This window comes from Oncorhynchus clarkii, chromosome 17 (assembly GCF_045791955.1).
Source record: "Oncorhynchus clarkii lewisi isolate Uvic-CL-2024 chromosome 17, UVic_Ocla_1.0, whole genome shotgun sequence".
Taxonomy (NCBI): domain Eukaryota; kingdom Metazoa; phylum Chordata; class Actinopteri; order Salmoniformes; family Salmonidae; genus Oncorhynchus; species Oncorhynchus clarkii.
In genome coordinates this window covers 31,445,469-31,463,324 of record NC_092163.1, presented here as the reverse complement: position 1 = coordinate 31,463,324, position 17,856 = coordinate 31,445,469, and the positions used below count along the sequence as shown (strand labels likewise).

General features: G+C 41.5%; 1 protein-coding gene across 6 annotated transcripts in view; it reads right to left on the bottom strand.

Annotated features, from left to right (window-relative positions):
• Positions 1–17,856, bottom strand: part of LOC139370695 (RIPOR family member 3) — a 65,882-nt gene that overhangs the window by 39,996 nt on the left and 8,030 nt on the right. For 4 of the 6 annotated variants that reach the window (XM_071110325.1, XM_071110331.1, XM_071110327.1 and 1 more), the window contains exon 2: positions 6,724–6,835. In XM_071110325.1, coding sequence (XP_070966426.1) covers positions 6,724–6,821 — 98 coding nt within the window. In that variant the 5' untranslated portion in view covers positions 6,822–6,835. Of the gene's footprint in view, positions 1–6,542; positions 6,683–6,723; positions 6,836–17,856 lie in introns of those variants that run through there. The other 2 variants (XM_071110326.1, XM_071110332.1) reach the window with 2 other exon arrangements.

Below are 17,856 nucleotides of genomic sequence, written 5' to 3'. Positions count from 1 at the left end.
TCAGTAGCTGTGGTCAGTGTCTAAACTACAGTTGTTGTGTGTGAAAACTGAAAGAAGTGCGATGAGAAGTGATCAGGTGAAATATGAAGCGAGTGAACGGAGACAGCTTCACTCCATCCAATCAGAGCAGCAGGATCAATGTACATCCCGCTCTTCTCTTTACAGACATTGGTCTGTGTGGTCATATACCCTGTATGTCACCATGAAAGATTTATAATGTGAATGTATGTTCCATTGACAAATTTGAATAGCAGAGAAGTTTACTTTTTTCTAACTTGTTAAGAAAGTGGTAAAAATGTCAGTTGTCTTAAAAAGATACATAAAATGTTGTTGATGCAGTTACTTAAACCTGTTAAAGAGGCTGCGAATTTTTGCAGCTTTTTGTTAAAAATCGCGCAACATTTCAACGTCCTGCTACTCATGCCAGGAATATAGTATATGCATATGATTAGTATGTGTGGATAGAAAACACTCTGAAGTTTATAAAACTGGTTAAATCATGTCTGTGACTATAAACGAACGCGTTTAGCAGGAAAAATCCCAAGGAAAACTGTTCACAAAAAAAACCCAAAAATATCCCTCCGCCAGTCTCTGTATTGTCTATGGCAAGGGAAAATAGATGTTTACAATGCCTACAGCTTCCACACGATGTCGCCAGTACTGTTAATTGATTTTAAATTAATTCTTGGTAACATGAGGAATAGGCACTTCCTGTCGTCGAGCACACCACAGGAAGTAATGAAAGAGAGAATGTGGACCATGATTTCAAAACGTGCTGCTATTGAATACAGATCGCCCCGTGATCAATTTGATCGATTATTAACGTTTACTAATACCTAAAGTTGGATTACAAAAGTAGTTTGAAGTGTTTTGTCAAAGGTAACTTTTTTAATTAAAAAAAATTACGGTGCGTTTTGAAACGGTGCTTTTCCATGGATCAGACGGCCTTCATAAATGGACATTTTGGGTATACATGGACGGATTTAATCGAAAAAAAGACCCAATTGTGATGTTTATGGGACATATAGGAGTGCCAACAAAGAAGCTCATCAAAGGTAATGAATGTTTTATATTTTATTTCTGCGTTTTGTGTAGCGCCGGCTACGCTAATTATTCTGTTTACGTCCCCTTTGTGTATTTCGGGGGTTACATGCTATCAGATAATAACTTCTCATGCTTTCGCCGAAAAGCATTTTAAAAATCTGACATGTTGGCTAGATTCACAACGAGTGTAGCTTTAATTGAGTACCCTGCATGTGTGTTTTAATGAAAGTTTGAGTTGTATCGAGTACTATTAGTTGTCACTCTGAAATTTCTGCTGATGTGCGCTGATGTTGATCCCTGTACAGGGACAGCAGCCGTAACAGGTTTAAACAGCTGCATCAGTACCAGATAATGCTGTTCCAATTTCAGATTTGAATAGCAGGGAAGAGGACCAAGATGTCGTATGGTGCATTCAAAAAATATTCAGACCCTTGACTTTTTCCACATTTGTTACGTTACAGCCTTACTCTAAAATTGATTAAATAAAACATCCTCATCAATCTACACACAATACACCACAATGAAAAAGTGAAAGCAGGTTTTTAGAAATTTTGCCAAAAAACAAAAAACGAACTGAAATACCTTATATACATAAGTATTCAGACCCTTTGCTATGGGACTCGAGATTGAGCTCAGGTGCATCCTGTTTCCATTTATCATCCTTGAAATGTCCACCTGTGGTAAATTAAAATGATTGGATATGATTTGGAAAGGCACACACCTGTATAAGGTCCCTCAGTGCAGGTCAGAGTAAAAACCAAGCCATTGGGTCGAAGGAATTCTCTGTAGAGCTTAGAGACAGCACAGTGGCCTACATAATTCTTAAATGGAAGACGTTTGGAACCACCAAGACTCTTCTTAGAGCTGGCCGCCCGGCAATCGGGGGAGAAGGGCCTTGGTCAAGGAGGTGACCAAGAACCCAATGGTCACTCTGACAGAGCTCCAGAGTTCTTCTTTGGAGATGGGAGAATCTTCCAGAGTACAACCATCTCTGCATCACTCCACCAATCAGGCCTTTATGGTAGAGTGGCCAGACGGAAACCAATCCTCAGTAAAGGGCACATGACAGCCAACTTGGAGTTTGCCAAAAGGCACTTAAAGACTCTCAGACCGTGAGAACCAAGATTCTCTGGTCTGATGAAACCAAGATTGAACTCGTTGGCCTGAATGCCAAGCGTTACATCTGGAGGAAGAACCTGGCACCATCCCTACGGTGAAGAATGGGGGTGGCAGCATCATGCTGTGGGGATGCTTTTCAGCGGGAGGGACTGAGAGACTAGTCAGGATCGAGGGAAAGACGAATGGAGCAAGTACAGAAAAATCCTTAATGAAAACCTGCCCCAGAGCGCTCAGGACCTCAGAGTGGGGCGAAGGTTTACCTTCCAACAGGACAACAACCCTAAGCACACAGCCAAGACAACGCAGGAGTGGAATCGGGACAAGTCTCTGAATGTCCTTGAGTGGCCCAGCCAGAGCCCGGACTTGAACCTGATCGAACATCTCTGGAGAGACCTGAAAATAGCTGTGCAGCGACGCTCCCCATCCAGCTTGACAGAGCTTGAGAAGTGGTGCGTGCATATGTATTCACCCCCTTTGCTATGAAGCCCCTAAATAAGATCTGGCACAACCAATTACCTTCAGAAGTCACATAATTAGTAAAATAAAGTCCACCTGTGTGCAATTTAAGTGCCACATTATCTGTCACATGATCTCAGTATACATGTATAAACACCTGTTCTGAAAAGCCCCAGAGTCTGCAACACCACTAAGCAAGGGGCACCACCAAGCAAGCGACACCATGAAGACCAAGGAGCTCGCTAAACAAGTAAGGGACAAAGTTGTGGAGAAGTACAGATCAGGGTTGGGTTATAAAAAAATATCCAAAACTTTGAACATCCCACGGAGCACCAGTAAATCCATTGTTAAAAAGAGATTGGAGTATCTGTCCATAGGACCACTTTGAGCCGTAGACTTCACAGAGCTGGGCTTTATGGAAGAGTGGCCAGAAAGAGCCATTGCTTAAAGAAGTAAATAAGAAAACACGTTTGCTGTTTACCAAAAGGTCATGTGGGAGACTCCCCAAACATATGGAAGAAGGTACTCTGGTCAGATGAGACTAAAATGGATTTTTATGGTCATCAAGGAAAACGCTATTTCTGGCACATACCCAACACCTCTCATCACCCCGAGAACAACATCCCCACAGTGAAGCATGGTGGTGGCAGCACCATGCTGTGAGGATGTTTTTCATCGGCAGGGACTGGGAAACTGCTCAGAATTGAAGGAATGATGGATGGCGCTAAATACAGGGAAATTCTTGAGGGAAAACTTTTCAGTCTTCCAGAGATTTGAGACTGGGACGGAGGTTCACCTTCCAGCAGGACAATGACCCTAAGCATACTGCTAAAGCAACACTCGAGTGGTTTAAGCGGAAACATTTAAATGTATTTGAATGGCCTAGTCAAAGCCCAGACCTCAATCCAATTCTCAATCGAATCTGTGGTATGTCTTAAAGATTTACTGTACACCAGCAGAACCCATCCAACTTGAAGGAGCTGGAGCAGTTTTGCCTTGAATAATGGGCAAAAATCCCAGTGGCTAGATGTGCCAAGCTTATAGAGACATGCCCCAAGAGACTTTCAGCTGTAATTGCTGCAGAAGGTGGCTCTACAAATTATTGACTTTTGGGGGGGACGGGATGAATTACACATGCTCAAGTTTTCAGTTTTCTTGTCTTATTTCTTGTTTGTTTCACAAAAAAAATATTTTGCATCTTCAAAGTGGTAGGCTTGTTGTATAAATCAAATGATACAAACCTAAAATAAATCTATTTCAATTCCAGGTTGTAAGGCAATAAAATAGGAAAAATGCCAAGGGGGGTGAATACTTTCACAGGCCACTGTATGTCACCATGAAAGCTTTATAATAACAATGTATGAGGACCACCGTCAAGTGCTGTTCATGCTTAGCACAATAAACTTCGTAACTTTGATAAATTGTTTATCATAACGCACTACGCATTATTACAGGCGACAGGTTCTGTACACATCATTGCTTTCTGTATCAGAAAGTAGGCCTGACCCTCTTTGAAGTCTCGTAGATTGATGCATTGCACTCTTTTTGTTTATAAAGCCCTCTTGACTTGCATAAACTTCTGCTGTACCTTACTTCATTGTTACAGACGTACGAGCTGCCAGACTCAATCTCAAGGATGGCTAACTCTGAAGAGCCCTTCGATATCCGCTGAGTTAGGTTAATCTGATTTTAGTTTTTTTGCAATTGGAAGCGTTGGTGTCTCTGGGGCTATTTAGATGGCTGAATGAGGGCCTTTATACTGAAGAACGTGTTTGTTTTATATGATTGTGTTTTGCATTTTGTGTATTTCTATATGTATATTGATGTGTATTGAGTGTATTGATGTGTATGTTTGATTCAGGGCTCATCTGTAAAAGAGAACTTGGTCTCAGCATGACTCCCTGTCGAAATAAAGGTTAAATTAATCAAATAAATATCCTCAGTTTTCCTCTGTCCCTCTCTGCTTTGAGGCAGGAAATGCATTCCAGTGTGTTGCTCCTGGGTTCTTAAGATGACATCATGTCCCCCTTTGCAAACCCATCAGAATTCCAGAAGTGTTTTAGTACAAAAAAAAAGTGTGACAGTTGGTAGAGCATGGTGCTTTCAATGCCAGGATGGGAGGTCTGATTCCTACTGGGGCCACCAACACAAAAATGTATGCATTCACTACTGTAAGTCACTTGAGTGTGCCGGATCCAGTATTTCAGAAACAGCCGCTCTCTTGGGCTTTTCACTCATGACAGTGTCTAGGATTTTACCAAGAATGGTTCCCGTCGACGGCAGTCTTGTGGGCAAAAACAGCTCATTCATGAGAGAGGTCGAAGGAGAATGGCAAAAGGCATGCAAGCTAAAAGGCGGGCGACCAATAGACAAATAACGGTGCAGCACAACAGTGGTGTACAGAACGTAATCTCAGAACGCACAACTCGACGAACCTTATTATGGATGGGCTATTGTAGCAGGCGATCACACTCCACTCATATCAAATAAAACAAGAAGAAGTGTATCCAGTGGGCACTTGCTCACCAACACTGGACAATTGAGGTGTTGAAAAACTTTGCATGAAACATGACACCAAGTTCAGTTTACTTGAGTGGTCTGCACAATCCCCAGACCTCTTTGGGATGAGATGGAACGGGTTGCTGTCCCATGTGCTATGTTTGTATTAGTGTTCAGTAAATAGGACACTAAAATTGTTGAAAATCCCCCCTCTCCAACTGGCAGCTGTGTCTTACACTCCTGAGATGATATACACAGCGCACAGCAAACTAAGGGCTTTGGGTTGGAATTAATAGTCATTAAGGGTGTGTTCGTACATTCAATCTTGATTGCCAGAGTGTGCTCAGAGTGAGCTCTGGGCGTTCAAAAATTCAGAGCGTTGTCAGATTGTCCATTTGTAAATTCAGAGTGTTTCGCTCCTGGAGTGTTCAGAGCGCACACTGGACACTCTGGCCTAAGAGTAGGGTTGATCCGAACGTTCTGACCTCACAAAAGCAGTCAAGCACCCAAGCTAACTGGCTAACGTTGGCTAGCTTGCTAGGTACTTCCAGACACAAAAGAGAGAACAGCTCACTCTGACCATTTTATTCGCCCTAGCAGAGCTGGTTAGGCTGTTTTCATGTTATCCAGAGCGCTGGTGACTGTAACTGTTCTGCTGGCACATTTGAATTACCTTTTTTTTGCCGACGTTTACTGACACCGGCCATATACATTTGTAAACTCATCAGTTAATCTGTGTTCTGGCACACTCAAACGAGAGTGCTCTGAAATCGAAGTAGAACGCCAGAGCAAATATACATGCACCCTATGACTGAATTTTCTTCTGCTGGCTCACCTCTTGAGTTCTACTTGTCTCACTATTCGTTATTGATATTCGTTATTGATAACGTACTGTAAGTAAGTCAAGCATAAATTAAGCATTGGAGGGATTCAGTCATAAGGTTCTTTATTTTATTTAACCTTTATTTGCCTGTTGATTGTTTAACTGTTGTTGATTGTTGTCCTTGTGACTGAGTTGCTTAATGAAGTATTTATATCTGTCTATCTAGAATACAAGGTGGTCGATTGGCAGCCAAGACTGAGGTTGTGGGAGGAGGCTGACTGTCTCTTGTACTACATAGTGATTGACTATCTCTAACACTGGCCAAGTGAAGGGATTGGCTCTCTTGCAGAGCAATATTTGTGCCTGAGGCAATCCGGGAAGCACTCTTTTCACGCCACTTCGATACCGAAGTGACCTTTTCGTTACAGGTTAGATTAAGGTTAGGAAAAGGGTTAGGGTTAGGGAAAATGCTCTCCTAACCTGCTACGAAAATCACTTTGTAATGACGTGGCATGAAAAGTGTGTGTCCCTGTCAGCAAAGACATCCATACACACTAATAAAGAGTGAATGTGTGGAGGTTGATAGGGTGCTTATAAGTACATGTATTTTAGACTGCAGGGAACAAGCTCCTGCTGAGCTGGTCAGGATGATCCTGGTTCCATACCCATGGGTCTGTCTGATAGTTCAGTTGATTGGAGCATGGTGTGTGACCATGTTATACGTGACCATATTATATGATAGTTGTTTATCGCCTTAGTGGTCGACTAAGGATGTCACTCACCGGCGGCGTCCACTCACGGGGCTGAACCTCGTGAAGGAGCAGCTCCTCTGGACCACGCACCCATCCGCGGGACTCTCAAACCGCAGCTTCACCGACATTGTTCACTGCCTGCCTGACACACACACACACACACACACACACACACACACACACACACACACACACACACACACACACACAATGTTGATTTAGTTACTTTACATTCAGCCTACAGTGAACAGACTGAGGGCCTTAATCACTCAGGTTATTTTACAGTTCCAGGTTTTCTAGGATCTCTCTTACACTGTGGGCATTTTAAAATGTAAACAAAGTTGAATTGTTTTGTTTCACAGTAAACATTGCTACATTGATAATGAAATCAAACCCCCATACTCACAGCACCAGAATACTTTCTCTCTCTCTTTTATCTCAAGGACACTAACCTTAAATGGTTTTGGCCAGAAAATCTGGTTATTTGTATTGATAAACAATCCAGATAAACAGGATAGGAAGGATCTTTTCTACCACAACATAAAAAGAGTATCACTCCTTCATCCCCTCATCTATCCTCCCCCCTCACACACCCTCTTGTGAAGCCAGAAAGACACATCATCAATACTTTCCTCCCTTTCCTCTGTCCCATTCCTCACTCCAAACAGTGACATTCTGTGTGGTGAAGGACGTGTGTGGTGAAGGACGTCTTACGTTTTGTTTTGGACTGTCAGTGTTAATAAGTTAACTTGAGTTAACTTTTTGTCATTTTAGTGAAAAACAATGGTTTTATAGCAATTAATCGCATTGTCTGAAAGCATTCAAAACACACTGAAAACATCTAGAATACATAATCTATACAGTTAAAACAACAAGGTGATGTCAAAACAAGTTGACATTGAGGTTAAAAGAAAGTGTATCAATTTACCTGATTTTGCTAAATCAAGACGTCAATATTCTGCTTTTTGTATAATACTTCTTAAATTACAGCTCAATTTCAGCAAATTCAGAAAAAGCAATTAACCTTGATTTATCACAGTAAATTGTACTATTAACTGACTACATTTAAAAAATAATTTGACAGCCCTAGTTTTGTACTGTCTCCCCTCACATGTCTCAGTTTGTTGTCATCCACTTAATTTGTACATTCTTTAGTGTCAGATGGCTTTTTACTCTCTTCCATAGCCCGCCAGCATCACACACACACACACACACACACACACACACACACACACACACACACACTCCAGCCTTGTCTCTGTGTAAGTTAGGCTCAGATCTAGGCGAGGGCCATGGAGAGATACTGAGATTGAGAACCCAGAACTTCTCATCCTCCCTCGGGTTGTAACTCATGCAATTTCCTGCCGGAGATAGAAATTTGCACAGAACTAAGCAATAGTTTCGACAGTTAAAACATTTTTGCTGTTACTCACTAATAAAGGCAACTTAGTGAAACCAGACATAAAATGTCAACACTTTAAACAACAGTATACAACTACTAAAATATATTGTAATTGTCCTTGAAAACAGCATATTCTCCGACAACCCTAGAAAATAATTCATTTAGACTTTGAAGTAAACATGTAAACATGTCTTGTTCCCTGTCTCCAGTGTGGGTGAGAGCCTTGTACATGTTTATATCTACAACTAAAAAGGATTTGCTTGAGAGGCCATAATGACCAATGCAGCCATTTGTAGATCAACATCAAATAATTTCTGGATAACAATTAAGTACCTTACTTGGATTGTTTTCAATTAAAATGGGCATAATGAAACCAAAATAGCTTCTTAGCAACGAGCAATTTCACAAGCAAGAATTTTGCTAGGCCTGTCTGGGCGTGGTCTGAGTGGGGAGGGTAAAACTGAAAACTAGCTTGTTATTGGCAGAAAAGTTAGGATCTCTCGTTCTTATTGGTCTATTACAGTTTTTTTCGATTGCTAAACGACAGTGGGCACAACTGGAGTCACATGTGCAAAACTCTAACTACAGTCTGCACTACCAACAGTCACCTGAGCTAAACAGTTCACATCACCTGCAAAACTCATTCCAAGCAACACAACTCTTAACACATGGCTCAAAACACGCTCAGTGCAGCCAAACACTATGCACAACCCTCACTGAGATAACACACACGGTCACTCAGAACACACTGAGAGTAAAAACACTAGCATCAAACACCAATACAGAAAATACAAACTTTTCATCTTTACAGTTTGAACAATTTCAGTGACTTCATACAAAGTAATATTTTCTTCAAAGAAAAGAGTGACATTCTTTCACATGATTTATTACAATTTTTAGAACATAACAATTCTTTAAGGTAAATGAAAATTAGCAGTTTGCTTCAATAGTCTGTAGTAATTTACGGAATTACAGTAATGATAAAAAAAAAAGGTAGAAACTAAAAGTACATACTGTAATTCAAACAAATAATTGAGGGGCTAATCCTGCCTCTCTCTAGCATCAGGCCACAGGTTTTCTTCAACATCACATCTAATGTTTTCTCTTGCCATGCACCTGGGGAAGAACCTTCTGGAGTGCCTTATCCATCCCTGGCAGTCCTCTGGACTCGTGTCCTCACATCCGGCACGCATGGCTTCCAAAAGAGACATTTGGTCATGTGGGTGGTGACCAAACACTTTCCACCAAAAACTCCTCTATTGGGTTGAGGAAGGGTGAATATGCAGGCAGGTACAAAACCATAAATCTGTGATGTGCTGCAAACCAATCTGTGACAGCTGCAGAGTGGTGAAAAGCAACGTTATCGCAAACTATGACAAAAACTTGGGGGTTTCTTACTGGCTCCCCCTGTTCTGCTGTCACTAGCTGAGCATAGAGCTGTTCTAGGAAAGCTATAAGCCTTTCTGTGTTGTATGGGCCAATGAGTGGTGTGTTGAGAAGCAAACCATCATTGGCCATTGCAGCACACATGGTGATATTTCCCCCCCTTTGGCCTGGAACCTCCACAGTGCCCCTTTGACCTATAACATTCCTTCCTCTGCGCCGTGTTTTGGCAAGGTTAAATCCAGCTTCATCGATACATACAAATGAATGTGGTCTTTCCAGTGCTTCCACCTCCATTACTCTCTGAAAAACAGTAAGTGCACAGTTTTACTGTAGAAATGCTAGTGTTTTTTTTTACTGTAAATATTTTGTATAGCTGTGTACGTAACCTCAGACGTCTTACCTGGACATATTGGTATCTTTGCTCTTTTACCCGTTCACTGTTTCTCTCGAACGGTACAGTGTATAACTGTTTCATTGTAACTTGGTGTTTCTTTAGGACTCGAGCAATAGTTGTTGTGCTGACAGAATTAGCATTTTCAAATATATCATTATCAGCCAGCACTCTATCTTGAATCTCCCGCAGTTTTATTGCATTGTTGACAACAACCATGTCAACAATAGCATTTTCCTGCACATCTGAAAATATTTTTCCTCTTCCCCCTGTTGGGGGCAGCCTTTGGGTCCTGTTGTAAAAATATATTTTACAGTCAAACTTACTGTAATATATATCTGTGTAAATATTCTATAATTGCAATGCAAAATAGATTCCTGTAATGTTTTCATTTACTGTAAGGATGTAACTCTTACCTGTTTGCATGATGGAAAATTCGCATTACAGATGCCACTGTGGATCTTTGCAGATTGGGTTGCACCCTCAACCCTGCCTCTCTCAATGAGAGACCATGGTTCACGACATGGTCTATAAGTGTAGCCCTTATTTCATCTGAAATAACAGCTCTTTGTCTTCTTTGTCTTCCTCCACGCATCCGCCCTCTCCCTGCCACCCTTCTCCCTCCACGAACCCATCTTCCTTGTTCCATTTCCAAAATGAGTCTTTCTGAGCTCTACCTATATATACTGTAATATGTGTGTGTGTTCACTAACAAGTCTAAAACAAGACACCTGCTTAGCCTTTCAGCTGAAATTGCAATCAGCAGTGTTTGAAAGGCACAAGGCTGAAATCTATTCCGTTTTGAATGTGTGGTTCACAGTTTTGACAGCAGTGTGTTAGCATTTGAACAAAGTGCTGTAAATCCACAGTGTTGTGCAGGTTGTGGTTAAAGTCATGGGATAAGTGTGTAGAGTTTTGAAAACTGTGTTCAAGCAATGAAAAACGAACTAGAGTTTGGTCCACATGAACTGCTGCTGTGCAGACTGTAGTTAGAGTTTTGCACATGTGACTCCAGTTGTGTCCACTGTCGTTTAGCAATCGAAAAAAACTGTAATTACCGCCTGGTAATGTCAGAAGGCAGGCCAAAACTCCATCCCACCAAAACAGGCAGAAATTTCAGACGGTCTTTTGAACAGCTCTTACACTAAAAGGGCATTATCATTTTCATAGTATTATTCCAACCTCATAGTGTGGGAATATATAGAAAATCATGTTGAAGGTACTGGGCCTTCAATGTTTCTACTCAATGACGCAATGCAGGGTTATCCAGTTTAAGATAGTCCTTTCTGTTTAGCTACATAATACTCTATGAATGGAGGTAGCACAATATCAAAGAGACTCCAGTCAAGGCAAAGAGGCAAATCAGCCTATTAGAATACTTTGTCAGTTTGTGTCTAATGTGTCACTGGACATACTCTAGCCTAGCACATCTCTGCTGCAGTACTGATTCATTGTAATTGTGAAAGAGTCTAAGGGAAGCAATGGTCAGAGTAACCAAGGGAAGTAATGGTCAGGGCATCGCGAGTGGCGCAGCGGTCTAAGGCATTGCATCGCAGTGCTTGAGGTGTCACTACAGACCCAGGTTTGATCCCAGGCTGTGTCACAGCTGGCCGTGACCAGGAGACCCATGAGGCGGGCGCATCCTTGGCCTGCCAGGATGTCCTTGTCCCATCGTGTTCTAGCAACTGCTTGTGGTGGGTCGGGCGCCTGCAAGCTGACTTCAGTCGCCAGGCTGGCTGGCTTCCGGGTTAAGCGAGCAGTGCGGCTTGGCAGGGTTGTATTTTGGAGGCTGCATGGCTCTCGACCGTCGCCTCTCCTGTGTCCGTGCGGGAGTTGCAGCGATGGGACAAGAGTGTAACTACCAATAATAATAAAACATTTCAAAAATGGTCTAATATGTGGAACAACCATGCCAAGAGGTGAAATAAAATTGTAGGCTAGGATAGAGATCAAGACAGAGACTGACAAGAGGCAAATGTTACGTTCACATACTCCCCGAGAAAGACCTTTGGATCTCCTGAGGTAACTTCAGCGTATGTGTACGTTTGGATCCTTCAGCTTTCAGTGTCAAGATCTGCACAACCACCAGAGAAAAAAATGTACACAACAGGGGAGGGACTCAGCAAGATTAACTTTGAAAAAAAAACATTTTTGGCTCATCTGAAAACGGTTACATTCTCCCTGTGAGAGATTTGTCCCCAACAGTGGAAAAATAAACAGGGATGATTTGAGTGGGAAGGAGTTGACTTTATGAGAGCCATCATCGCACATGTTCCAACACACGGCTTTAATAAACACATCTCCTCTGCTCTCTGAGAGTGTATGGCTCAGATGGTGTTCGGGGCAGCGTGTACCATTTCCATAATAATATTAGCGCTGGTATATTTGTAGGAAGTGAAAAAGGATTAAGACTCGGCAACTTCATGGCCGATGAAGTTACTGAAAGTCTTTTAATCTAGACACCGGTGTTTGACCCGGATAGCCGTGTCTCTCCACATGACAACGCTGCAGTTACCAAGCCCGGGCCAACTGAAATATTAGCACAAAGAAAAGATCCAGTAAGAAAAATGTCCTTGTGGAAACTCAAGAGACAATCTGGAGACTCACAACTCACAGTTTTTGTTTGCTTGTTTCTTTGCTATTTTCCATGCAGTGGCCCAGATTCACTAGAATTATTCATATTTGACACAAAGTCGAAACATTATGTCAAGGCAGTGTTGAAACCTGTATTTCATGAGTCCACTTAGTCGGTGTTGACTTTTACAAACCTGCGTTTTTATTTTGTCGCCTGAATACCTCCCCTCACGACACAAAAAGGTGACATAGTCTAGTAATTTAGTCCACATTCTAAAGTCATGTTCAAAATTATTGGCACCCTTGATAAAGATGAGCAAAAAAAGACGGCATAAAATAAATGCTACAAATACTGAGCTATATTGTACAACCTTATATATATTATTTTATACTAATACAATTACTCGGCGAAATAGATTTTTTTTAACAAGTCATTAGATTTTTTTTGAAATTATTGGCACCCCTGTTCTTCAATTCCTTTCAATACCTCACCTTGTGAGCATAAAGGCACTGAGTCTTTTTCAAAAATGTTTCCAAAGATTGGAGAACACATTGGGAAGGATATATGACCATTCCTCCATACAGAATCTTTCGTGATCCTTGATATCCTTCGCTCTGCACTTATGGCCTGCCATCTTCACTTCAAACCACAGGTTTTCAATGGGCTTCAAGTCCGGAGATTGCGATGGCCATTGCAAAATGTTGGTTTTGTGGCCAATTAACTATTTCTTTCAAACCAGGTTTTTTGGTTGTGTACACAGTTTAGCAGATGTTATGCTGTAGTAGGTGCAGCGAAATGCTTACGTTACTAGCAATGCAGTAAATGTCAAACAAGAACGCAAATAATTCAAATGTTATTATATATATATATTTTTTACTAGAAATCAAGGATGAATCCAATTAACAACCCAAATAGCACTGTAACAGTAATCAAAATGTAATCTATACGTATATACACCAGACAAATGTACACAAGATATACTAAGAATTATATGTACAGTAGTAAATATATTAGAATGAGCTATGTCAAGAATCTAGTATATGTCAAAAATCTTTGTGGATTTTAATGTGTGCTTGGGGTTATTGTCTTGCTAGAAATCCACTTGCTGGCAAGTTTCAGCCTCCTGGCCGAGACAACCAGGTTTTTGGCGGAAATGTCCTGGTACTGGGTAAAGTTGATGATGTCATTGACCTTAACAAGGGCCCCAGGACCAGTGGAAGCACCCTCCTTTTGAAGCTTCAAGTCTGTTATTTGAACTCAATCAGCATGACAAAGTGATCTCCAGCCTTGTCCTCGTCAACACTCACGCCTGTGTTAACGCGAGAATTACTGACATGATGTCAGCTGGTCCTTTTGTGGCAGGGCTGAAATGCAGTGGAAATGTTTTTTGGGGGATTCAGTTCATTTGCATGGCAAAGAGGGACTTTGCAATTCATTGAAATGAATCTGATCACTCTTCATAACATTCTGGAGTATATACAAATTGCCATTATACAAACTGAGGCAGCAGACTGTGAAAATGCATATTTGTCATTCTCAAAACTTTTGACCATGACTGTATATATAAAAAACATTCTTAAAAAGTTGACATCACTATAGAAAGAATTGGCGTTGTGTAAACCTTTTTAGTTTTCTTTGACTGATTGAGGATGTTGTCTATTGTAATGATGAGCATTCTTTTCAGTTAGCCGGATCTTTTGGCTCTGTTCACCTAAAAGAGCCGTTCATTTTTCTGCCAAACAGCTCTACGTTGAGTGGTGTGTGGACCAGAATGAGGATGTCTCCTCACTACCTAATGAATGGCTATTTTACAGATGCGATCCGGTTCCTGACGTTAACCAAAAAGAGTAATTCAAAAAGAGCAGTTCATTCGCAAACGACCCTTCACTAGTTTATTGCAGTGAGTGTTTCTCGTTGTTACTAAGTCACTGTTTTGGGAAGTGATGTTTCTCCTCTCTTCTCTGCATGTTGAGCATAGCTGTTCACTCAGGGGACTGTTACTCATCAATGCACTTTAACTCCAGCATGACCGTTCCCCAAGAGCCAGTCAGCTTCCTTTGGCTCTGAGCCACAGATGACGGGGCCTCGCAATGCATAATCTGATAATCATAATAGTATGTCTGTTTCTTTGCTCTCCTTGCAAAAAAAAAAAAAAAACGAACAACGAGCCTCTCCTAAGGAGGCATTTGTAAAGTATAAACACTCTGGAACATTTGGACCTATATGGAAATAGAGCGTATGAAAGTTGTTGAGCCCAATTAAGTCCATTGTGCAACGTATGTTTAAGCAGTGAGTGAGTGAGTGAGTGAGTGAGTGAGTGAGTGAGTGAGTGAATAAGTGAGTGAATAAGTGAGTGAATAAGTGAGTGAATAAGTGAATGAATAGGTGAGTGAATAAGTGAGTGAGTGAGTGAGTGAGTGAGTGAGTGAGTGAGTGAGAGAGTGAGAGAGAGTGTAAGAGAGAGCGAGATACATGTTTTCACTGACACTGAAAAGCTGTTTCACAGAGATGGAGGAATGGGGAGGTGAAGGGGTAGGGGCTACAGAGGGAAAACCAGAATCCCCAGAAAGCAGCATTTATTGAGCAGGGTGGAGGGGGGGGGGGGGGCGCACAAAATGTTCCACCTTTTTGTTTTGAGTTTTACTGACTGGACAAGAGGTAAGTGTTTCTCCATATGCTGTGGTTGAGTAAAGAGACGTGAATTGTTGTTTCCTAGGAGATAACATCCTGCAATTGTGTACGTAATTCATCCTCCAACCACAAGGGAGAGGAAAGCAACGGAGCACATCGTTCAATTCTATCGGTGTATGGGTATGTATGCATGTGCATTCACTTAGACTTAGAGAGTAAGGCTAACAGAGACACAATATCAAAAACAATCAGAACTCTACCTCAACTTCGCTTCATCCAAATGTACAGAACTAGTCATAAGTTTGGACACACCTACTCATTCAAGGGTTTTTCTTTATTTTTCCTACTTTCTATATTGTAGAATAATAGTGAAGACATCAAAACTATGAAATAACACATATGGAATCATGTAGTAACCAAAAAAAGTGTTAAACAAATCAAAATATATTTTATATTTAAGATTTTTCAAAGTAGCCACCCTTTGCTTTAATGACAGCTTTGCACATTATTGGCATTCTCTCAACCAGCTTCATGGGGTAGTCACCTGGAATGGATTTCAATTAACATGTGCACCTTGTTAATGAAAAGTTAATTTGTGGAATTTTTTCAACAGCTCAAGTAAGCAAAGAGAAACGACAGTCCATCATTACTTTAAGACATGAATATCAAATTTCAAGAACTTTGAAAGTTCCTTCAAGTGCAGTCGCAAAAACCATCAAGAGCTATGATAAAACTGGCTCTCATGAGGTCTGCCACAGGAAAGGAAGACCCAGAGTAAACTCTGCTGCAGAGGATAAATTCATTAGAGTTAACTGCACCTCAGATTGTAGCCAAAATAAATGCTTCACAGAGTTCAAGTAACAGACACATCTCAACATCAACTGTTCAATAGAGACTGTGTGAATCAGGCCTTCATTGCTGCAAAGAAACCACTACTAAAGGACACCAATAATAAGAAGAGACTTGCTTGGGCCAAAAAACACAAGCAATGGACATTAGACTGGTGGAAATCTGCCCTTTGGTCTGATGAGTCCAAATTTGAGATTTTTGGTTCCAACCGCCGTGTCTTTGTGAGACGCAGAGTAGGTGAATGAATGATCTACGCATGTGTGGTTCCCACCGTGAAGCATGGAGGAGGAGGTGTGATGGTCGGGGGTGCTTTGCTGGTGACACTGTCATGATTTATTTAGAATTCAAGGCACACTTAACCAGCAAGGCTACCACAGCATTCTGCAGTGATTTGCCATCCCATCTGGTTTGCGCTTAATGGGACTATCATTTGTTTTTCAACAGGACAATGACCCAAAACACACCTCTAGGCTGTGTAAGGGTTATTTAACCAATAAGGAGAGTGATGTAGTGCTGAATCAGATGACCTGGCCTCCACAATCACCCGACCTCAACCCAATTGAGATGGTTTGGGATGAGTTGGACCGCAGCGTGAAGGAAAAGCAGCCAACAAGTGCTAAGCATATGTGGGAACTCCTTCAAGAAAAGCATTCCTCATGAAGCTGGTTGAGAGAATGCCAATAGTGTGCAAAGCTGTCATCAAGGCAAAGGGTGGCTACTTTGAAGAATCTCAAATATAAAATACATTTTGATTTGTTTAACACTTTTTTGGTTACTACATGATTCCATGTGTTATTTCATAGTTTTGATGTCTTCATTATTATTCTACAATATAGAAAATAGGAAAAATAAAGAAAAACCCCTGAATGAGTAGGTGTGTCCAAACTTTTGACTGGTGCTGTACATGCAAACATACTGTGTGAATACTCTTCGCATCCCACCCAAGAGAGAGGGAAAAAGAGACACGCCCCAAATCAGTTCCTTGTGTTTCCAGCTTCACATGTTCTTGTGTACATTGGAGAAGGGGGCCTATGTTTACATGTGAGAGGTATGACGTATGCTGGGCTCTCATAAGGGGGCTACTCAAACGTCCAGAGCCAGCCCCACACAGAGACTGTGTAAATCACTCACAGGTCAGCAGTAATTGTTAAGAAACAGCCTCCCCAATGGGCAGAAAGGTCCACAATAGTGCCCAGAGGAGGGGACCCTGACACAAACACACACAGACAGACTTAGGCTATACACTTCCCCCAATATACCTACACAATACTCACATACCCTACATGACCAAAAGTATGTGGACACCTGCTCGTTGAACATCTCATTCCAAAATCATGGGCATCTTTGCTGTTATAACAGCCTCCACGGGAAGGCTGACTTGTTGTAAAGGTGGCATCCTATGATGGTGCCACATTGAAAGTCACTGAGTTCTTCAGTAAAGACCATTCTACTGCCAATGTTTGTCTATGGAGATTGCATGGCTGTTTGCTCGATTGAATACACCTGTCAGAATCGGGTGTGCCTGAAATAGCCAAATGCACTAATTTGAAGGGATGTCCACATACTCTTGTTTATATAGTGTATGTATACCCCCACACTCAGACATTCAAAGAAATAACAAACACATAAATAAGCACACACACACACAACCTGGACCACGGGCTAACCACTGGAACCCTCACCAGAGAGACCCTCTTGTAAAGAAAAGGCCCATAACGTGAATACCCATTAAACCTTGATACTAATTCTGTAACCCGGAACGATGAGACGCTTTAAACACATCGTTCACATACAGGGAACGTTTACATTTTTGTTGTTGTTGAGATATTTGGGTATATAATGGTTAGTCAAAATGTTTTCTCCAGATGCTGCATGCCTCTCTCCATGCTTGCTCTCTGTTCCCTTTCGGTGATGAGCTTGGCCCCTGCA